General features: G+C 39.7%; 1 protein-coding gene across 1 annotated transcript in view; it reads right to left on the bottom strand.

The window, feature by feature from the left end:
• Nucleotides 1-6040: 6040 nt before the first annotated feature.
• The window catches only part of klhdc3 (kelch domain containing 3), a 31530-nt gene continuing 13668 nt past the window's right edge, over nt 6041-23902 (bottom strand). Inside the window, exons 9-11 of the mRNA XM_084736279.1 lie at nt 11909-11982; nt 10500-10578; nt 6041-6981 (exon numbers count right to left, since the gene is read on the bottom strand). Of these exons, the coding sequence (XP_084592405.1) occupies nt 6915-6981; nt 10500-10578; nt 11909-11982 (220 nt within the window). The 3' untranslated portion in view covers nt 6041-6914. The remainder of the gene's footprint in view (nt 6982-10499; nt 10579-11908; nt 11983-23902) is intronic.

Raw genomic sequence — 23902 nt, 5'->3', positions numbered from 1 at the left:
GGATGCGGTGTTGCCAGATGCACAATAATTATCGTATTTGTACCATTATTTTAACAACTGTTGAATATACAATCAATAATTTAAAAAAAAAAGGCAAAATGTATGATAATTTTGACATTTCCATAAACCAACAGCAAAACCTTGTTTGAGAGCAACCAATCATGTCAGCGTCACGCTAATAAAGCAGCTGGAAGAGCAGTGATACAGTCTGGGACTTTTATTTTGACAGGTAGGAACAGAAGGAGTGATTGTGTGCTGCAATTTTTTGCAATTAATTCTGTGCAAAGCAATAAAAAAACGTTTGTTTCTGTATGTATGATAATTTTGAAGTTGCAGTACGATATTGTTGTATTTTGCATCTGGCAACACTGATGATATGGTGCATCTTAATTCTCTTATTGATGTTTTAAATGAAATATAAATAAAGTTGAGTTGTGTGGAGTAGGAACTTAAAAGTTTAACTACAACAGCCTGAGCACAGCTATCCGAGTTTGAACTGCGCTGTCATTGTCATTCACGTCTCAGCAGCAAAGCAGCTTGATGCATCACTGTTTAATTTCTGAACAGACTTGTGAGGCAGTCAGCTATGGCAGTTTATCTTCAGAGGGCTTTAACTGTGTGTGTATTAGTCACTCAATTAAACCCCAGTTGGAAGGGAATTAAGCTACAGGTCTGCAAACATGACGCACTGAGCCTGAGAGGCTCGGTCACTTGCACAAAATCACTTCCCTCAGCAGATGAATAGATTACGGGCCCCACAAAACAAGTCCACGGCGCACTAAACCCTGCATTTTACTTTTGTGAGCGTGATGCCGGCATGCAACTAAAGTTTGCCTGTTTCTCAGAGCTGTGAAATGGCTTGTTGCTTTCTTCCCCACCAGTTTTCTGCTCTAGTTGAACTGTTACAGCCTCTACCCTCTACGGGCTCGTACTCCTTTAATGCCTCTTTTCTCAAATCCCCAATTTAGTGGCCTCGACAATGCAGAGACCTAGAACTTGAGTGAGGGAATTGCACAGGGACAGAGGAGACAAGACAAAACAAATCACTCTGAACAAATCCTCAGTCTGATTCTCAAGGGCCGGTGGGATCGTCTGAGTCCTGAAGGGAAATTAGAGAGTCATTTGGCTGAGTGTCTCCTCGCATTAGCGCCTGCGTTCGCTGGCCGAGGCAGGCTCCGGGGCCAGACATAGGGACCCAGCGCAGCCCTGCTTCCTGTGTGTGGTGGGGCCAGGCGGGACAGGGTGTCTCTGCTGCCTCACTTTAAGCTGACCCTCCGTCTGTGGCCTGCACTTAACACTGCAGATAACATGGGCTTTATAGCACGCGGCTGGTGACAGACAGGAACAAACTGCCAGAACGCTACTGGTAGCAGAGGCAAAGACTGGAGCTGGGGTTCAGGGTGAGACACTTTCTAATGATGGGACCCCACAAAAGCAGCCGCACGCGTCCCATTAAGAGGTCTGACACAGCCAGCCGGGGGGGTTGGGTGGCACCATGGCTTCAGAGTACCCGGTGAAGTAGACGGTGAGGGCAATCAGACGGGCCGACTGGGGCAGATTCAGCAGGAAGCAGAAACTGGGGGACTGCAGGGTTCAAAGACCTGCTAACTATTAACAACCACATACAGTAGCTCCAAGAGGAGACAACAGTCCAGAGATAAAGGAAACTGGACACATCTGGCTTGTTTTTTGGAGCAAATTCACTCTGAAATAACTGCAGCGGCTGTTGCAAAAGCATTTAGAAATGGCTGCAGGTTTTGTCATTATTATCATTTGTAATTTTAGTGTGGCATTTTATTTCCCATGTCCATCTGTGAGCAATAAATTCTTCATAATGCTTAGTTCATTCATGGTAATTATTTCCATTTAATCAAAGCTTATAATTTAGTCATATTACAGCAGATATACTGTGCATGGTGCAGAGCCGGGGTGTCACATTTAATTAGGATGCAATATGTTACAGTTGCACACCCAAAAATCAGTACTGCAGTCCAAATTGTGAGTTGGAGCCATAGACAGTATAAATACTTTGAAATCTAATTTAATATACAGTCTATGGTTAAAGTAAGTTGAAGTTCTGTAGCTGCCTGTCTCACTGTCTGTCTACTCCTTCTAAAACATTATTAACGATTTCTTATGACTCAGAGACTTTCAGCGAAAATTTGGCATTAATTTTAAATCTAATTAACGTGAAACGGGCAAACCATAACACGAGTTTGGGCGCTGCAGGCATCGTGGCTGTACAGTTGCTGGCTGTAGTGATGTTGCTGTTTAATCTAACTGTTATAAATATCTGCTTCTTATTATTAATGATTTCTTACGACTCATAAATAGACACTTAAACACACTTTCTGCATTAATTTGAACTCTAATTAACACGAAACAGACCAGAAAAGAAATTACAGAAGAGGGAAGCGAGTATTTTAACTTGGTCTTCTTAATCACTGATGGCATCTCATGGTCATTTTATAATTTATTACACTAAAATATATTAGATTTCTCCTTTAAGCTCGATGAATCAGTGTGTAAAGAAACTGAATAACAAATGTTAACAACTCAAATTGTCTCAGATTTATTATTGATACAGTTATAAAGCATATTGCACAGGAAGTCCTGACCAACCTCGACGGATACAGAGTCGCCTCTGAAAAACGTGTCAGATATAAAACAAAATAAAAACAGTGAGCACAGGGAGCCCGCACAGTTGTAAAATCATTCCAAATACACTCCATACTTTGTTCAGTTTTTGTTTTTTCTCAAGCATTGTTTGTTCATGAATTATTCATCCCTCTATGTAAGCCCTAACGATAGAAACACTTTTTGGCATGAAATCAGTCCAATCACGTACTTCTGCTTGGCAAACAATTACTGCTCACACTGAATAACTTCATCATGAGTGTGCGCTACAAGCTAATGATGCACTTTCCTTGACAGAAGCAGTTCTTTTTTTTTTTCCCCGAGGTTGGCAAATGCTGTTTTGGTAAAGCAAGAGTCACCCTGTGAAGTCTGATCAACTATTTGCTCAAAACTCTTCACAAAGTTAAATGAGGAATAACAGATGAGCCTCTGAAACTGCGTTTTTACATCACTGCCATAAAAAATGTAATGCCAATGGAAATCTGTTGTGCAGGTATTTTTATTTTTGACCATAGTGTCTACATTGTCGTTTACTCAATATTTACTTCATGTCATATTCCTGAAAAGTCCTTGACGGAAAATACCATCACCCATAATCTTCACACGCAACAAGAAGAGGACCAAAATCCTGAAATAAAAATTACTTCCACACCACGCATTGGATAAAAAAAAAAAAAGAAATAAACAGTATCATCAGTTTTGCTGACGGCCATTTGGTGTCCTATTAACAGTTTGATTTGTTCACCATTAAGTTTTTTTTTTTTTTTTTTTTAGCTTCCCTGTGGTTTCACTGCATTAGCTGTTGTATAGTCCAACTACCTGGGGTACTGAGGAATATCAAGTGTGTGATATGTCCTTGTGTGTGTGTGTGTGTGTGTGTGTGTGTAGTGTAGAGGGCATAAGACTGTGTCACATTGGCACCACCGGTCTGTAAATAAAATTCACACTTGGTTTGGGCAGGCGAACGTCTCAAACTCCGGAACTCTACTTAGGCAAAGAGCAGCATCGACATGTCTCCTCCCTGTAAGGCCTGACATGCCACAGTTGGCTTTAGTGCAGTAATCTGGTGACTTCAACCTGCATTTAAGATTGTTTTACACTGCTTCACATGACATACACAGATTTGTAAACATTTAGGATGTAGGTCACTGTTGTCCAGTCCTGATGTTTGGGTCCCAAAGCGCTGCGGGGTGTCAATCTGACAGGCCAATCAGAGACGGATATAGAGGACAGGAAACAACGAGCAGAATCAGTCCCAAAGACCAGGACTGAAAAGCACTGATGCAGCTCACAGGTGTATGGTAACACAGCTCCTATTCACATCAAAATAAATAGGCAGTATAAATAAAACTCTTCTGCCTGTATATTCATCCTCACCAAGACATTAATCTCAATGTCATGCCGTATTATTATTTATAAGATTCAAAGGATAAGTCTGGTGATATTCTGTGTCTTTCTTATCGTCAACAAATCCCACAGACTGTTTATTTTTGGTGAAACTGGACAAAAGTTCCATAATAATCCTAACAACAATGTAACTCAAGTTGTTGAGAAGTTGTTGAGAGAAAACTAGACTTTTGCTCCTCAACGATAAGAACTGCCTGACGGGGAAAGCAGTAAAAAACTTGTTGATTATTGATCGATTAAAGTGTTAAAATAATTTTTCATGCAAAAATGGCAGAAATCTCAGCCTCTCAAATACGGAGATTTCCCGCTTGTCTCGGTTTATAATCAAAATAGGTGGATATCTTTGGGTTTTGGACTCACAAAACAAAAAACACAGTTTGTAAAGGAGCAAGTACAAATTGACTTTGGGCAAGTAGATTTCTGACTAACCTGCCCAACCATCTTTCTCCAGAATCAGTTTCTACACCTTTAATTGATCAAACAAATATTGTCTGTGCATCCAAAGCCTGATGTATCCACTCGCTGGACTTTCACTGCTGTTTTATGTTTCTTCATAAAAATGAACATGGCCAGTTTAGATTATTTTGAGTCTATCCTAAATACATCATCCTGTGGCAGTAAGAACTCGAACATGCAGCAAGAAGTCCAGAGCAAATGTTCTATTTGCTCTTTTTTTGAGTTAAAAATGACAGTGACCTGCTGTTTCAGGAAATAAATGAACCTTATGCTGACACTGTTCAGCAGGAACAAATGGACTGAGTGTCACAGAGAGGGTAAGGAGGTGTTTAAATATTTTCATGGGATTTGTTGACCACATCAAAACTATACAACACTGATGGTCAACTTGCAGCCCGAGGGCCAAATCTGCCCAATCATCTTCGAATTTCTAATGAAAAAAAAAAACACTCCTGCAGGGAATGTTTTTCTTTGCACATTAGTAAATATTAAATAATGCCACTTGGCTGTTGCTTAGATATGCTATCTATCCTGTCCCTCGCAGGAGCAGTTTATGTTTATGGTTTTTGTTTGTGAATCATTCCACCATTTGAGTGATTGTATGATGGAAGAGATTCCAGGCAGCTATCTTCAATGTTGCATAATCTCTTTCAAACCAAAGCATTTCCAACTAAAATGCAGCTGCACCAATTAAATCCAGAAAAATACCTGATTTATCCATCATAGTGGCCGAGTGCCAATCCCGGTACCAAGTAAATTTAGTTAAAAAGCTAAAAATAATCATTTGAAAAAGAATTTAGAAGAAAGATTAGTTGTGGGCATTTTAGTTTTTCATTTTGTCTCGTGTATATAATTTAAGTGGCCCCCTGGCAAAGCAAGTTGAGTGTCTTCTGCTATAGAATATCACCAGTCTTATCTATTAACTAAAGTGGATGGAGATAAAAGGTTAAAAAGACCACCACCACTCCTGTGTTTTGTTCTAAAATTTGTAGTTCATCATATTAATAACATAAAAATGCACAACCTGAATAAACATTCCCATATGAGCTATTCCAAGTAATCTTCAAGCTGTGCGTGGCGAGTGTGTAATCGAATAACAGCCCTTATGCATTTATAACATCTGCTCAGGTGTAGCTTTGCTCGTAGTTGTACACAAAACACACGTGCACACTTTTCCTGGTTTTTTTCACCGCAGGTCATGAGGAAGAGTCTCTGAACGCTGTAGGATTGTCTATAAGAGGAACAACTACATTATGCATATTAGTGACGACCTCCCCCACATCAACAGGCAGACTGGAGCAGGTGGGCTAGGATTACGTGTAGGCTGGACCACGTGCTTACACACATACACGGTATATGTTTGCATCATGATTCCCTTCTACGTTTGGCACTGAAAAACAAAATGCAGGGTAAAAGGTGGGGTGGCGGGTGAGTTGAACTCTTCCAGCGACATTTTTTTGGAAGAATACAACAGACGACCAGAAATACAAACTTCTCTGTGAAAAGGCGTTTTTTTTTGTTGTTTTTTTTCCTGGGGGAGGGGGGTGGAGTAGATATCTAATGTACGGGAAGTCTTATTAAAGACTCAATGAGACACATTATTGAGGGAGGTAGATGATTATCTTACAAGGCGGACAGGCAGCTTGCTTCAGTTGCCTTGCAAATCACCTTTGAGACACTTAAGAGCAGTGGGGTGCTAGCCAAGTTATGATGAAGTTGGGAAAAAGGTTGAGCATTGAAAGCCAGTCAAACAGAACCTTTCACAAGCATAACACCCCTAAAAATCTTGTACCCAATACACGTCTCCTTGCATTTAACACCAAAGTAATAAGTTAGCCTCGTCCACTCCACATACTGTGTACATAACTTAATTTGCCGCAATGGACATGATAGTTTTACATAGTTTTTTAGTTAGAGCTGCAAGATATACAAACTCATGAGCATTTCAGTCTCTTTGTATCTGGAACAGAAGGTTCACATTTGTCTCTGCTGAGTGTGACAGGACGACGTCCTCAACAAAGAGGTTAGCTCTCGAAACCTTTGGCTGAAGTTCTTGTCTCTTCCTGTGCTTAAGATTAGAAGTCTATGATTATCATAGGCTGATTGGATTTCTAGAGAGGCTAGAAAGAAGAGAAAAAAGGTGAACAGGTGTCAACAATGTCGGTCACGCACCACCACCGTCTCAAAGGTTAAAAGTTCCTTCCATGAGAGAAAGCTCACGGTGTCCGAGGAAGTCACACGTGGAATATTTTGGTCGGTAATGAGTTTTCACTTGAAGAATGTGGAAAATTAAATCCCATACAGATTCAAACTCTACAAAAACAGTCCACTGGAGCCCAGTTGATTAGAAAGATAAAAGCCTAGTGTCCTGAAACAGAGCGAGGAGTTCTGGTTCTGCTTCACATTCAGCGACATCAGCCATGAGAGGAGAAGATGGGCCTGCTGATGTTGCTGTTGGTGGTCATGGCGGCCAGTTCCCACCTGGAGAGAAAAACAGGAGTCAGAGAGGCAGGAATCTTTGGGATGATGTAGATGGAAAATACCTCAACATCATCATCATCATTTTGTTTGTAAAAGCATACATATTTAGAGCTACAAAGAAACTGCAATTGATCTTTGAAGCATCAGTAAGTTCTTGAAAAAGATGTTAATAAAAAAGGAACAGAGTTTAATTTTTGAACGTGGGTGAGAGGCTTTGAGTGACGGTGAAGGCTGGAATTAAAAATAATGTTCAAAGTCTATAAAGGTCAATTAAAGGGATGTAAAGAGTATATCTATTTATTTATTTTTGTTTGTACATCAAACAATCATATGTGTGCATGTAAGCATATATATGTGTGTATCTGTGTGAATACGGCCTCCTTTGTTACGTGTAAATATATTTGAAAGCAGAAAAATTCTAAAAATGTGTTACCTATCTTATATAACCTAACTGAGCCAATGTAAACAATCACTCAAACAAGTATGAAACAAATAACTTCAATTTAAATAAAATCCTCTTCATTTTTTCTTTTTCGTGCTCATGCCACCACTCATTTTAAGCAGCAGCCTCGGTCCCAGCATGCTGTCGTCTGTTAGCCTCCCACTCAGTGTTCCATCAGAGGACTCGCATCAACAAAGACTGACAGATCACACTAAATGCAGCCACACGTTCAGAATGGCAAGTGAGGCTCAAGCCGAGTCATCTTTATTTTGTGCGTAAAGCAAAAGCAATTAGGCTCCCTGTGACTTATTTTATTGATTTTTATAGCTGCTGTATTTTATTAATTGCTTTTATTGACTTCTTCCTCTGTGCGTGGTATTTGTGTATTTGTTTTTGTGACTCTAGTCCCAGTTGTTGCTGTGTATATCAACTGTCAATCCTGTTGTTTTTAAATAGTCTATTTTATTGATCTAAATAACTTTGTGTTTTCTATCTGTGAAAGATGCTATAAAAATATGACTTAGTTCTTTATCTAAAAAGCGAACAATTAATCCAGATTGCAATGTATTTTTGAAAGAAATGCAATTACAATGTCAAGCAGTTTCTAGGGTTTTATCCAAAATCTAAGTACTTTTAAAACCACCACAACACAACATCAAAATTCAAGTGTTTTTCTCCTGTAAGATCTCTGAAATCCAGAGCTGTAAGCATGAAGTTATAAACCGTTTTAGCCACCGTCATCATGCATCATTGGGGGGGAACATCATGACAAGGAAATCAAATTTCAGAGACTGACAGCAAGGCATGCAGCACGTTGGTGAGCCGTGTGTTTTATTCATCTCAGGTGTCCCAGAGAAGATAAATTATTAATGATGATTGTAATAATTATCAGTCCAGACTGTAACTGGACCTTGTATTGAATAAGAACAATAGAAACAGGGCAAGAAACATGCATTTTGCACCATAATATTACAGGAAGAACTCTGTGACACCTACATTTCATCGTTTCAGTCACTTCTTATTAAAGAACTGACTAAACAGTCGGCACAAGAGTTACCATGGCGACCACATGATCTTGCATAAATATAGGCAACACATCACTTATTCAGATTATTCACAAGCCTGGTGCTTCTATCAACTTTTCCAGATTTAGACACATTTGATGGTTTGAAATATATATATGACGCTGAAAATCTACCGCAGTGACACTCAATCACGCAGTTGTGTGACAGTTGCTGTCACCCTCCGCTCCCCTCTCGTCTGAGTGAAAGGCTACGATGTGGACGGGGACGAGGGAAGGCCCCGCTGTAACACGAGAACCAGGAGCAGGGGCTGACAACAGGGTCTAGTGCTGACCTGCTGACAGGTCAGAGGTTGAGCTGCAGATTGTTATCACTGGCTCTGGTTTCACACTCACTCCCCTCTCAATTGCTTTGTTCGTTTTTTCGTTGTGCGCGTGTGTGTTTAAGAGGGGAGATTGGCACTGGGGTTGGACATGCCAGCGAGGAGAAAGGGGAGTTAACCAGAGTCTTGTGACCCCATCGAAAACCCTCTAAGGGTTAGAGACACAACTGCACACACTGGGGTGGGGTGTGTGCAAGGTGGCAGTGACAGTGTGAGAGAAATGAGAGGCTAAGAGGCGTAATTAGTATCAAGTTGCATGGGGTCCACGTGTAAAAGAAAATCACTTTAGTTTCAGATGCACTTGTCTAATGAGCTACAGGTTATTTGAGAAATGGTTAAATGCTTCAGATGGATTAATTACGTGGATATTATTTCATATGAAGCTAAATATTATATTACTGAGAAAAAGAAATAGATTTTAATGAATGGGAACCTTAAAAATACTAGTTTGAACATTTCACTTTAAAAAGCAGCTTAATTAAAGTTAAAGGAGGTTGACATGAGCTGCTGAAAACACTTTTTTTTGCCTTTACATGTTTTAACATCTAGCTTTAACACAGTCATTACAACTTCCTCTACCCTGTGATTACAACATCACAACAAATCAAAGTGGTGCTCTCAAACGTTTGAGCCTCTCTTGCAACAAGCAATGTGTCAGAATAATTCTCTAACCTGTCAATGAAAAGGGAAAATTATGTATTATTAATCTAATTCATCGCACTAGTTTCTTTGAGGAATGTTTGCCTACACTTCTGCTGCACCTCTCTACTGTTTTATGGTTTTGGGACTGAGGTCGGTGATATGGCCCTAAAATAATATCACAACATTTTAGGGTATTCTTGACAATATGACAAAATACTGAAAAATATTTTTGCTTTAGCTGTTGAGTTCTCCCTGCAGGATTTCTGGCTCTCCTCGTACTCAACCGGGTGCCTCTGCTTGAAGTGGTGAAATTACTAGTTTGCTGTGCTGTGCCCTTTTGTTGTTCATCTTCTTGCACCTCTTACATAAAAGTTAAGGGTGTCAGAAAATAGTGATACACTTGAGTATTGTGATATCATGTTTTGTGGTACTGTGTCGATTCTCAAAACCCTGTATTGTGACACATGCAAAGATTTATGGCAGTGGTTCGTGTTGTGCTGTATTTAAACCCCGACAGCAGTGTTGTTATCTATCTTAACTTATTGAACAACTATATTGAACAAAGCGGTACGTCACACCCCTATTTTTGGAGAATTCTTTCATTCTATCTTCATTCTTTTCAAGACTGTGACATCCTTCATATTTTGGTCTCTATTCTTCTGCATCCTAGTGCACATTGTATATAAGTGCACAGACTCAGATGCGTCATACAGACTTTACTAATGTTCCATTATCGTCTAAATCTTCTATACACAAACCTTCATCCTATTAGTGTAGTTTGAGGATGATATAATTATATACAAATTTGACATGAAGGGACAAATAGTAAAGTCAGACAAAACGTACCACTAGTTAAATGAAGGATAATGAATGATAACTAGCCTCTTTGGAAAAACAGACGTATTATTGAGAGGCTGGCAACAATGCCAGGGTGGTGGCAACAATGACAAGCATAACACAAAAAGCATGAACAACAATATGTCGTTTCTATGATCAAATAGGGCTAATGTTTGAGAAGAGCTTGTCTGACCTGATATCATGTGGGAGTCCCGACTGCTCCAGACTGTACTGAATAACAGCTATTTTGCATAATGTCTTCAAATTGGGGCCTGAAAAGAAGAGAAAGTGTAATGAGTCATAGACTGATCATAGACACTAATCACAGTAGGCTAAGAATATCCATTTCAGCTGTGGGAATTCAATTAAGCCAGACAGGATGGATCTAAGAATCTGTAGATGAAAGGGGTTAGATTTCCTATCCTTGGTGTAAAAATCACCATGTTCTGCTAACACCATACCCCAAAAAAACAGCTGAAACAAACAGCAGTGTTCTCACATAAGATACATGCACAACATTGTGATGCTAGTGTTCAGTCGTCTTATTATAAAAGTCCTTTATAATACCAATTACGAACTTCCTCTCAATTACTATCGTCATGGCTGTTCCACCATATGCTCGCTGTAAACAGTGTGCAGGCACACGCGACTGGCACGTGGAGGCGTGTGCCACAGGGGATGCCACTAGGTACTGCCAGTCCGCACTGTGTCCCTGTGTAAGCCCACCTACACAAACCCTAACTGTGACCTGACCGCATTACAGACTACGCCAGTGCAGGGAGGAAATGGCTATATTTGGTAGTCCATGAGTCGGAAGTTCCCCATGTGATAACACAAAGCAGGGCCAAGACCAGGCAAGCTAGGCCGGGTGAAAAATGAAGCGGTGGTGTGAGGAGAGTATTGGTTCTTTGTTTAAAATGAACTGAGGAGACTAGGGCTGCTGCTAATTAGGGATGTTAATAATCAATTAATAACTGATTAATCCCCATTAAGAATTTGACCAACTGAAAATGTATTAATTGATAATTAATCTAGAGATGACAGTAATTGTGCCTCATTTGACATTATTTTGCCTGAATGAGGCATTTATTTACTAAGTAAAGTTAAACTGCTAATGAGAAAAATACAAGTAAAAAAAGAAAATGAGAAAAAAAGAAAAAAAGAACCCATGCATTTTGATGCACAAAATTTGCAAACGATTATTTTCACTATCAATAAATCTGTTGATTGTTTTCTTGATTAATCAATTAGTTGTTTGGTCCATAAAATGTCAGGAAATTGTCAAAAAATGTTTCCCCAAAGTCCAAGAATATGTCATCAAATGTCTTGTTTTGTCCACAAAACAAATATATTCAGTTTATGATCATAGGCCAAACCTAAGAATTATCTATCACAATAGTTGCGGATTCATTTAATACTTGAGAACTAATCAATTAATTGAGTAATCACTGCAGCCATAGAGGAGACAACCAGATATAAAATACTTCTTACTCTTATTTACAATAGCAACTTGAGGTGGTGTATGAGGATTTATGCATTTGCAAGACTGGACACCTTCTTAAGCTAATGGTAAGATAATGAGATAATGGCACGGATACTTACTGAAGTCTAAGATATACAGGTCTGAATGATCCATGAGGTTAAATTCATCACCCATTCCTTGCTCTGGACAGGGGCTGTACAAAGACAAAAAAAAATAAGATTAGAGCTGTCAACAAAAATATACTGAAAGTGAAAACTTAAAAGAAGTCAAAGCTTCAGTTGTCACATCCAGGAGGACAAAAGTAACTCCTTAAACCTCCTGTCTGTTCTGCCAAGGTTGAAGTTGCTGTACTTTGCTCCCAATTATTGACCTTGTCATCCATCCCTTACATCTTTCTTTAAACACTAACGTTCCTAATCAGGGATCCACAGATTTCTCTTAAAAAGAGCACGACTGTTAACGCAGTGCTCTGCTCTCCTTATCATGAGCTGGCATGATTTAAGCCCACAGGAAGTACAGCACTACACTGAGACGACAGCCTGGTCTACGCTGATAGTCTCCCAGACCTGTGGATATCACTGCACATCTGTTTCCTGCCATGGCTCAACACAAACACACACACACATACACACACACACCTGTAAGACACCTGGTAGAAAGCCTTGATATATCACAACTCCCTTCAGTTCAATTAATCAATTAGTTTAAATGCAAAACATGGCTACTTTGAAGGATGCTGTACAAAAAGGCAGCTGAAAGTAACAACTACAGGCCTGTGGGAGCGGTTCTGACATTTTAAGGAGGATTTATTCCCACAAGGCAGGAAGTATATTCCTATAAATGCACTTGATGCACATCATTGCTGTACATCCATAACAACAGTGCACCAAGAGACCTGTCCAGATTAGTGGATAAAAATGCACTTTGCAGTTTTACACGACCCAGAGGACTGCTTCAGCCAAACAGGTGCATTTACCAGGAAGTCTGTCTATAAATATCTATCAGGGAGAATAACTGAGGGACTTGAGGTTTGGTCCTTAAGAATAGCTTCGCAAGGATGCTTTCTGATACACATGGATTGACCATCAGACACCACTACAGTACTGTTGAAGCAATCTACCACTTCTTTTGAATCGCTTCGAATTACAGTTATTATATTTCCCCTTTCTTTCTTTCTATTTTTCGTCTTTTTGCTGAACATGATATTCTCTCTCCTCAAACGTCTCTCCACCCATCAATCTCTATTCCTCTTTCCCGCTGTCCCCTCCACTGGGTCTCCCTATGCTGCGTGTTCAGGATGTTGTAAGGGTTTTACGTTGCTAATCTTGCCTAAACAAACATAGTAGTGGCTTAAAGCGGGCAGGAGAGGTGCAGAGCACGAGCACGGTCGTCCCAGGGGGCCAGCTGGGGAAGTCATTACGCCCCCTGCCCCCCCAGGAGGTGATCCACTCGGGCTTACAGCGTGGACCTTTATCAGAGCACCCTCAACCACCCCAAATCCTCCCATCATCATTAGTCTGTCTATTCCTTGACCTGTCATTCATTGCTGGTTTTAACATTACTGTGGTGATTGAAATGATACTTTCAAATTAAACACTTACAGGGACTTAATAATATAAATTTAAAAAGATGCAACTATAAAACTAGTGTTGAAATTGACAGATTGCTGCAAATTCATCATGTATCATGACTTTTACTATCTTTTATGTGGTTTTAACTTCTTCTTGTATGCATACAGACTATTCACTACCTATGCTCATTCAGTCCCTACGGGATTTTGCAAAGTATTTTTTGGGATTGTTGCAGCCTAAAATGCTTGATATCACTGCAGCTTTTCTAAAAAAAGTGCACAGAGCATTGATAAATGTCAAGAACAATGTCAAACTTAACATTTTCCTCACACGTGACAAAATTAAAAAACAACAGGGGGACTGCTATGATTGATGAAACTTGCAGGAAGCTACCATGATTGGTCAACTTTGCAGAAAAGCTGCAGGGATTAGACAAAATTGCAAGGTTCACATTACTTGTTGCAATTACAACACTGCAACTTCCTGTGGGGAACCGCTCATTGTGCAAAGACAAAAACTGCTATGCCACAACTGAGGATGCACCAATTTATCAGCATCGGTATCAGTTGCTATTCGCCATGTTGACTGCAATCAATCTATCTGCAAATAAGATACCATTTTGCTGATGGCAGTGGGCGATGCTTATCTGTTGTGTTCCATCAATTTTGCATCCACTAACAGACTCCAGCAACTGTAGCCAGCAAGCCGAGCTGCTTCGTCGAGAGCGGAAGCCACTGGCTGGACACAACTCTGGTATGACGTAGGAGGACAACAGGTGTTTTTTATTATTAAGATTTCTTTGTTTCCCTGGTACAAAAGGGGGGAATAAATAAACAACTACAAACAATCATTGTTATCTGGCTATTGGCTAAATTGTTATTTTAAATATCTGCATAGAGGTTCCTGGTTCCAGAAATGAAACTTCCATTCACTCACTCCACTCACACATTTCAGAAAATCCTTATATAAAGAGCTTTATGCATGGAACAAAGGGAACTATGAGATAAATGGTAGCCATAACATTTTAACAGGTATAAAAACAAAACAAAACACTAAAGATACAAGCCTGTATACAGCACTATTTTAAGAGTGGAGGAATTACAACATTACATTCAAAAAAATTAGTCTACCTTGGATTGTTATGACATTATAACCAATAATCTAAATACTATATTCTAAATATGAATGGGCTTTTTACTTCCAGAACCTCACTGCTGAGCTCTTTTCTTATTGGCTCAATATTTTATTATCAATCCATCCCAAGGCACAACATTAAAATTTTGCTGGTTGCAACAGATACTCTTTGTGTGCAAATGATGCTAACATCAGCGGTCTGTCCTCATAACAGAAGTAATGAAAAGTAGCATCTCTATCTGCAAACTGCAGTAGCTGTCAACTACTGTGCAAGCTCACATGGAGAGAAGGTAGAGGCCTTGGATGATGACGCGTGAAAGGCTGCAGATAAGAGGATGCTTTACCAGGAGCAACAAGGGAGATGAAGATTGCATCCCCTGGAAGAAGGTTTCTCGCATGTTCGTGGATAATGTCAGCCCGGGTGTGAAATTCAGCACAACATTAAGGAATGGTAATGCTTTATTGGTCATCGCAAAAAGACAGAGGCTGAAGGGGATCGTAGAGGCAAAAAGTGGTAGAAAGAGGTGTGGTAAGGCTGACTGCGGTGGTTGGAAGCGGGAATGTCACAGTGTGCGACTTTATGTGGCATCCCGGTGTTTGATGGGTCACTTTGTTACTCGATCAGCAATGTATCAGTATGTGTGAAAGTGCTCCTCCCCCTACAGCAGCAGTGGTTCCCAGTCTGAATGAGGCCTGAGTGATGCCGCTCCCCCACTAAAACAACACTGGTTGCTATTTCAAACAACACTCAATGAGGGTGTCTAATCACCCAATTGCCAGTCCTTTGTAGCAATGCACTGCCTGCTCCACCTCATTATCTTCCAACTCTAGGTCTCAAAACGGTAGAAGAAAGAGCTGAACTGCAGTCCTAAAACTAATGAGTGGACAAGACAGAGCCTGGGAACAGTCCAATTTGTCTGAAGTGTCCAGGAATGTAATTGCAAATTCCTCTCAGAAACAGCAACAATGCAAATGAAATGACAAGATAAACGATTGACCATTGGAGCTCCATGAGTAACACCTCTGTTTTCCAAATGCAAACACCGGTGTTCAGATTATAGGTGGAACTCGACCTGTTGTAGGTATGTTTTCAGTGGCTTCATTGGCCATATCCTCATTCTTGGACTGATACGACCTGCATCCTTTTCCTTTCTCCACTTCCTATTGAACTTTGGTTCTTCAGAACCATCTAGCTCACAGGAACTCATAGTACACTACAACTTCCTGCTGCGTACCTTATCAGGACCGCCAGACATGCAGCAAATTATTCCAGCACCACTTCTGGGTGGAAATGCATGATAATGCTGGGAACAGGTAGTGATAGAAAAACAGACAAAAGAACCAGGCAGATATTCCTAACAGACTTAGGCAACACATTAAGCATTGCATGATTTGATGGATACAAGTATATCAAACACAGAAAGCTCCAATATTTAAAAAGAACAATTTAAAGAAGAAGATTGTGGCTGGATTGTAGCAAGACTGTTCTAGTGGTTTTCACCATAGTAGGTAGAAAACATGTCTCCCTCCAAAGGATTTTAACATTCATTTTGCTTCTCTGCATTTTATCTGTATGCCTGACAGCATTTCATTAAAGAACTCTGAGTGATTTACAAGTAGGCACAGTTAGGACTCAGCAATATTGCTTTTCAATAATATCTCAATACTTTTAGGCTATTGCACAATATACAATACGGCTGGGACGACACACTTGTCTCCTGATTCGATGCTATCATGATACTTGGGTGCTGATTCGATATGTGTTGCAATGTTTGAGTACAGCAATTCTACAAGTATTGCAATGAAGATTAAGATTTTTTATTTGAGCACCATCATTGCATATAAAAGTAGTAAATTAAATACTTTTTAAGGTACATTATAATGAAAGAAAAGTATATGCTTTTTGAAGTGAAGTGCTACATGCAGCTGTTGCTGCTTATGAAATGGTGAACTAATTCTAATATTAGTTACTTAATAATTAATAATAATAATAATAATAATAATTACTAATGACTAAGTGGGTAAAGTGGGTATAAACAAATAATAGAACAGTTAGAGCAGTCTCTTAAGTTGACCCCTTTTCTGCAAAACCAGGAAAAACACTCATGCTATATCACGATGTAGCAATATCCACCATATAAAATATCTAGTCTCATATCACAATATTGATATGATATAGAAATATTGCCCAGCCCTAACCCCAATTATTTGGTAACAACATGAATTCCTTTGCCCTCTATTTTTACTGTCACTTTCAAGCAAAAACATTTTTTTATTAAATGACAAAGCCTACAGGTAAGATCTGAGAGAGGGGGTTTACTGACTGCAAGAGCTGGCAACAGTTTTGGAGCTAAACTCTCTTAAACAACTCCAACAGACTTGGTTATCACAGCTCGATAGATTCCCGTCCATTTCTTTTGCCTTAATCTCGACTGTCTCACCTCGTCTTACCCAGCTATCTGTGCCCCCTCCTGGGCAGTGGCTGGAGGGTGGATTAAGACCTGCAGTTGCCCAGACCTAAGCCCCATGCAGAGGGTGAGACACCAACTACGGCTGGCTCCCAGAGAGAGACGCCTGGCTTCAGATTAGACAGAGGAGATGCCAGCCGCTAGTGAGGCATCTCAAATTGCAGCCCCTGTGGACAAAATGTAGTTGGACTTGGTGATGTTATTGGAGAGAAAAAAACAGCTGTACAAATCTCAAGCAAATATAAATTTAGTCCTTTTTTATCAGGAAAGGTTGTTATCAACCCAGCTTGCCAATAAAAATGAGGAAGAGGACATTAAGTAGCGTTTCAGGACCTTGAACACAGCTGGTTAATATACAGCAGAACATCTGAAGAGCTTGTCAGACTTTTCTCTATAGCTGGCCGTATCATTGTGGAAAAATAAGTTACTTCCTCTATAGCCTCAATCTGAAATCAGGTCTGCATCAAGGTCAGTCAACTACCACAAGACCCTCACAACACATAATTCTTCCTACACCTTTTCCCAAAGTCAAACTTTTCAAACATTTTCAAGGTGCAAATTTCTTGCAACTTACAGCTGTGGTAGATAACATATTTATATATAGCTCAAAATGATTTGACCATATTTCATTTCCTCACCACATTAGATCAGACGTTATTGTGCTGTAAATAACCAAAATTAGATATTGTGATAGAATTCTAAAGACAGTTTACAGATTAAAGGAAAACACCTTTACACCTGTGTGTAAGAAGACTTGGCAGTCCTTGGTATCTGATGACATATCATGGTAATTTTATGATTAATTACAGTAAATGTGTCACAGATTTCTCCTTTAAGCTTGACTTGCTGACTGAGAATGAAAAGCCTCATATTCTGTAGGCCGGTGTGCTCTGCTTACCATATTTCACTTTGTCTACATAGCACTGCATTGTTCTACTGAGAAGACCTAAAGCCACGAGACGTGTTTTGGTCGTGATGACAGAAGTAAATCAAAAGTTAAACTACTGCTATTTAGACGTGTGAATTTATGTGGACAACAGCATCACAAAGGTTCGCCTATGTAGGCTGTTTATTTGAGCTGCTGTGTAACACTCAACCCTATGACACCTTAATGTATACAGCCTGTTAGTGGGTTAAAGAGGGTTAAGATGCAGATGAAATACTATCAGGAGCTTGTCTTTGAAGAGTAAATCACAATGTCGCTGTGCTGCCCCAGGGTCCTGTCCCGCCACGTGCGGGATGCCCTATATCCTGTCGAGGTCACCTCCACTGTTTGACAGGTTTTATCTTGGGCATACTAAACACACACACACATGCACACAGACAATTAATAAAGGAAACTTCTGCAGCCTACCCTTTGACACTGAAGGCCAAACTACAACATGTGTGTGGCATCAAAATCTGTGGTGTGTTAATAGGTGTGTTTCCATGGAGCCAAGCTCCACTGTGGCAGACAGGATGTGCCGCCATATTGATATTTAGATTCAAGAATGATGAAAGATCAAACAGTGAGCAGGGGTTTTCGTGCAATACTTAGCAAGAAAATAAAACGTTTTAGAATTAGTTCTGCATTAGTCCCATGTTGTGTTTAGTTTAACACTTGAACTGTCAGGTTCAACAGTGATAACAGGACACACTCTAACCAGCTGGATTATCATAACAGCAGCCCTCTCAGCCATTGATAAGGAGCAAAATGGCCTTGTGGGTGATATCGAGGCACCAGGCTTTAGACCTTCTTGATCTAACAAACAAAATCACTACACTCTGCACAGAGTTGGGTATCGCTCAAAGATGTTTGTTTACGGTACCAGCTGCAAAACTTTGACTTAAATATTGGTCCCTGAACAATATTCTTTTTATACAAAATTTATAAAATCCATTTTAATAAAATAAGAATTACATTACTGTGCAATTCTTTAGTTTCAAGCTCCTTTTTACAAGTTCAAAGCAGTTTTGTAACATGAAAATATTAGAGCTGCAATAACTATGCATCGATTGATATCTATTTATCAATTATTAATCATTCATAATTGCCAACTATTTTGAAAATTAATTAATTTGTTTGAGTAATTTTCAAAGAAGAAAATCAAAATTTTCTGATTTCAGCTGCCTAAATGTGAATATTTTCTTGTTTCTTGACTCTTCTATGAAGGTAACAGAATATCTTGTGAGCAAAACAAGACACTGAACTTAGGTTGTCTGTGTCAGGTCTTTAGTTTCATGTTTCAGCAACTTGGTATTTTTACACTCAAAGCACTTTTACACAAATATAAAACACAATGTGGAAATTTATGCCTAAAGGTATCGAATGACAAGGTATCTTCTAATACTCAACAGTATTGAAGCAATTTGGTTAGTGCCATACAATTATCAATGTTTGGTACCCTGCAGAAGCTCTGCAGCTCAACAACTTGCTGTTTTGAAATGACCAGTTAAATTCCACGCAGATTAAATATCATGGTGAGATTCTGGTGGATTAAACCAGAGGTTTGGGGCTGGGATGTTTTGGCTACCAGTGAGATTACCTGCTATGTAGTCTCCCTAATGCTCAGAGTACATAGCAGCCATACACCCCCCCAACTGAAAACTAATGGAAGGACAACTGACACACATAAAATTTGGTGGAATTTTACCTTGAAACTAAAATAGATCAAAGCTTATAAACAAAGTATATCTGCTCTCCTATTTTGCATTTTCCACCTATACTAAACCAGGGTGATGTGTCAGATTTAGACAGAAACATTAAAAAGCTCAACAATCGGAGCATAAAAGTTTCTGCATCTATATTAGGACCGGCGTCAGCATGCTTTCCATTTTCACTAAATGTACCAAGCGGCTGTGCATATTGCCAAATGGAACACATGCGTTAAGGCTGGCAGGGCGAAGGGAGCATGTGTAGCCCTCTGACGTCAGCTTGACAAGAGGAGCTGTGAGTCATTAAGTCATGACAATACACCCAGACACATGCAAACACACACAAATGCCACACAACGCCGGAAAAAAGAGAAAATAATGGAATGGGACTGAGTGTCCTTCTGGCCTTTGTACCGAGCAGAAGCTAGTAGGAAATCTCAGCAATAACCTTCAGTGGTTTCTTCAATTTGCCTGAAATTCATAACCAGGGGAAATCAATCATCAGCACTGTGATATTTCAAGGCTTTAAAAATTCTAACATACTTCATGCATTTGAAAGGATGCCAAAAATCCAATGCACCGGGACACACATCAGAGAAAGCAGTCATTTAGATGTTGACTGTAGCTGTGACTGAACTGAAAAGAAACAAGGACATTAAGTGTCATTCATAAAAGCCACCCGAAACTAGGTCCAATCAACATAATCCAACTGAGCAGACAGAGTGCCAGCAGTTTCAAAACGAGGGTCTCCTTAAAATTATGGTAAACCAACATTTGCTTAATTGTATTTCCTTTTGAGCATTTAATATCGAGTGGATATTAATGTGATACAATCAATTTCTATTTTTATTTTTTATTTTGAAGTTGCTACAAAGAGATTTAATTGGTTATGAAAGACTCTCAATTTAATACTGATGCCTCTATATGATCTACACAAGCAAACAAGACCATCAGAGAAAATTGTACAGTCAAATCAGATGAAATAAGCCTGTGTTTGCATTTCCCCAGCCAAATGTACAGTTAGTAGTACTTTAGCTAGTTTAAAAGGAAGAAGGGGGAGATTTTATTTTTGATAATTGTATTTTTGACATTACATTTTGTGGCCGTTACACTGAAACACTACTGCTTTTGTCCACAGAGGCCTCAAAAAAAACAAAACAACAATCAACCTGATACTACAAGTTCCCTGTACTAGCTTTAAGATGTGGTGCACTCTGGAAAACAGCAGGTATCAAAAGAAAAATCTGCAGCTATAACAGTCATTGCCACCAGGTAGTACAAATTTGCAGGTCAGAGATGGTGCTACCACTACTTTCCTTTACTACAGGTAAAGGATTTGGCTGGATTCTCTGTGCCATTCCTGTGTCTGATGTCTGCCTGGTACAGATTCTCTGCAGCAGTAGAGCGAAGAGCCACTTCTGGGATGCAGCCACCTAGCAGTTAGATGTAAACTGAGAGCCACTGGTCACTGCATCTCACAGTCAAAGGCAACTAAAAGCCCTTTGTGGAATGGTTATCATCAGCAGTCAAAATACAGGCGGTGGAAGGCTGAAAAGGCACAAAATCTCAATTCTACAGACAGCTGGGATGCTTCCGATCTTAACATTTACCAAACAACAAAAAAGCAAGCCTTCAATCACAGAGTGAACAAAGTGGACACAAAGAGAAGATTTAAATCAGTCATACAGTCGTCAGAGGGGAATTAAAACCTGTAAAAATATATTCCTCTATCGCAATGATGGAATAAATACGTGTAGTCATGTTGCAAGGGCCAGTACTAGATTCCCCTTCACAGATTCCAAGCTGTCTGCTCCCAGCATGCCAATCTGTCATGTCCTTGTTCACATCCTGCCCCTCATAGGAAGCCCTGTTCCCAAGCTTAAAATGCGTCCCGATTTAGCCCAACCTGGGCTTGTCGTAAGCAATTATACACAGAGTGCGGCAAATGCCAACAATGACAACATAACCTCGGCAGGAGATCTATAATCTACGTGGCACTGTCTTAATGTGCAGCACAACTTCAGCAGTGCTCAATTCCTCGGAAGGTGAGAGAAAAGTTAGAAACGCACAGGGTTTAGCAAAGGATGCTGCTCGTTGGTTGTGTGCGTAGGTGAAGGTCAGTGCAGGTGGAGTTAGTCATGCACGGGTCGTCCTTCGTGGGGCAGTGAGCAGGTCTCAGTAAATGAGTGTAGCAGAGGCGCTGCGGGTATATCAAATTGCACTCCGTGAGAAAGAATGCTCCCTGAGGTCATAAATCAGAGATGGGGCAGAATTTCGTGCCTCTCTGCAGCTCAGCAGGCCTGTTTACACTGACGCAAGTGGCACTCAATAGTCTGCCACTAATGCCCAGCCTGTCATTCACATATACATGCACTCTACTCATTTGCCCTAAAAGAAGTCCAAGTGTGTATCTAAAAACACACTCACAAAACAAAGGATATCATGCACTAAATCCTGATTAATAACCACTTTAACAACACTAAAACAGAAATAAAATCCATTGTGAACATTATGGCTCATACAATCGAAGTCACTATCTAACACTGAATACTTAAAGACAATCACTAATTGATTAACCATTGCAGCTCTATGGGTGATGTTTGTTTTATGATTGTGTTTAGTGTCAATACACCTTAGTGTTATGTCCAGTCCAAAGCGTAACCCCTTTAAAAGCAAAGGGCTCTTGGACTTAATAGTTTTATTGTCCTTCACTAAAGTAATAAATTATTCCTGAACAAATTCCTGCAGGTAAAATAAAGATCATAAACTGGGGAAAAAGCGTCAACAGAGGGGCTCTGTTTTGGATCAATATGAAAGGACAACAAACCCAGGAAAACAAGATGAAGGCCATAAATTTGAACACAATTTCCTTGGCAGACCAACCAAAATGAGGAGCCCCAGAAAAAACACAAGCAAGGTGTCCAGCAAGTAATTCATGATGGCCTGTGCAAGCATTTGTCAATTGCATTGAGACAGACACCAATAACTTCTTTTGCTCTGTTAACTGCCCTCATGTTGTTAGGTCATGCAAAAATAAACACAGCAATGGCTGGTTTTCGAGGTAATGTTCACAGTGAATTAGAGGTGTAGAATGAAAAAAAAACTTGTTTAGTCTAATCTTCATCAGAGCAAATCATGACAGAAATGAAAACCTTAAGTGAACTTTAATAAGAAAATTTTCTTAGTAAAGACGGTAAAACAAATAAATGAGTGGGATAAGAAGCTGTTTGTGTGTCTTAGTACATGTGTGCATGTGCTTATGGGAGTTCCTGTGTGTAAGAGGCTTAAGAGTGCTTGTGTAAACAACAAACGTGCAATGTTGGTCAAGAGAACCTGTGTGGCCAACTTGCTTAGAGCCTGTGAGGAAGGATCATGCTGTAATTTGTACAGTAACAGGAAACAACATCTTGGCAGAACAACTAAACAACTGCTGAACTACAAAATCCTCCAAATTACAAATAACACAAACTAAAGTTACCCACTAATAATGACACTTGGCGTGCATTTATGAATATATGTTAACAGGAGTTTAGTGGCAGCCTGCCAGGGTCTATTACCAACTCATTCGGCAAATATTCTGCATTAATGTTATCTCTAATAAAGTTGAAACTAGCATATCAATTTAAAGAGAGAACATGCTGGCTGTTGCACTGTTGTTGGAAAAGCCAGTATTTCAGCTTAGCATGTTTCCTCTGTCTCTGATGACATATCATGGTCACTTTATGATTCAGTACAGTAAATATATTGCAGATTTCTCCTTTAAGGCAGTAAAGTTGAATTAGCCCCATTCTCCTAAAAAAAACCCTGCCCTGAAACTTTTGAACAGGATGTTGGAAATACTGCGTGGTGTTTGATTTCTTCCTCTGCTCAGCCAGCACCCTCCATCATTCCAGTGGCCCCAGTGACACTCCCTTTCCAGCCCTGGCCCTATCTGCTCACAACAGGAAATCATGACTCCTTAAAACCCATCCTAGACTAATCCCAGCGAGAAACCAAACACTGCATAACAATCTTTAAAAATAAGCATCGTCTAAAGCTCTTTTTTCTTTTTTTTCTTCCTCAGTTGCATATTAATACTTGACTTTACTGACTTTTGAGTGCTACTGTTTACAAGCAGCAAGTTTCGTTTCTCTGAATTGTTAAAACAAATTTGAATAACCAAAGTAGCCATTAAAAACAGATCTGCTGGAGTGTACTGAGAATAGCAGGTTATGAACTTAATGTTGAACTTTAGGTTATCCCCAAAAATGTTTTGTAACTAGCGTTGGGCTGATAAATAATATCTGAATATTTTTCAGCTACTCCA

Source organism: Lutjanus erythropterus, chromosome 14, assembly GCF_056507025.1.
Source record: "Lutjanus erythropterus isolate fLutEry1 chromosome 14, fLutEry1.hap2, whole genome shotgun sequence".
In the NCBI taxonomy this organism is placed as follows: domain Eukaryota; kingdom Metazoa; phylum Chordata; class Actinopteri; order Lutjaniformes; family Lutjanidae; genus Lutjanus; species Lutjanus erythropterus.
The sequence above is the reverse complement of the archived record's forward strand: the minus strand, read 5'-3'. Positions and strand labels throughout refer to the sequence as shown.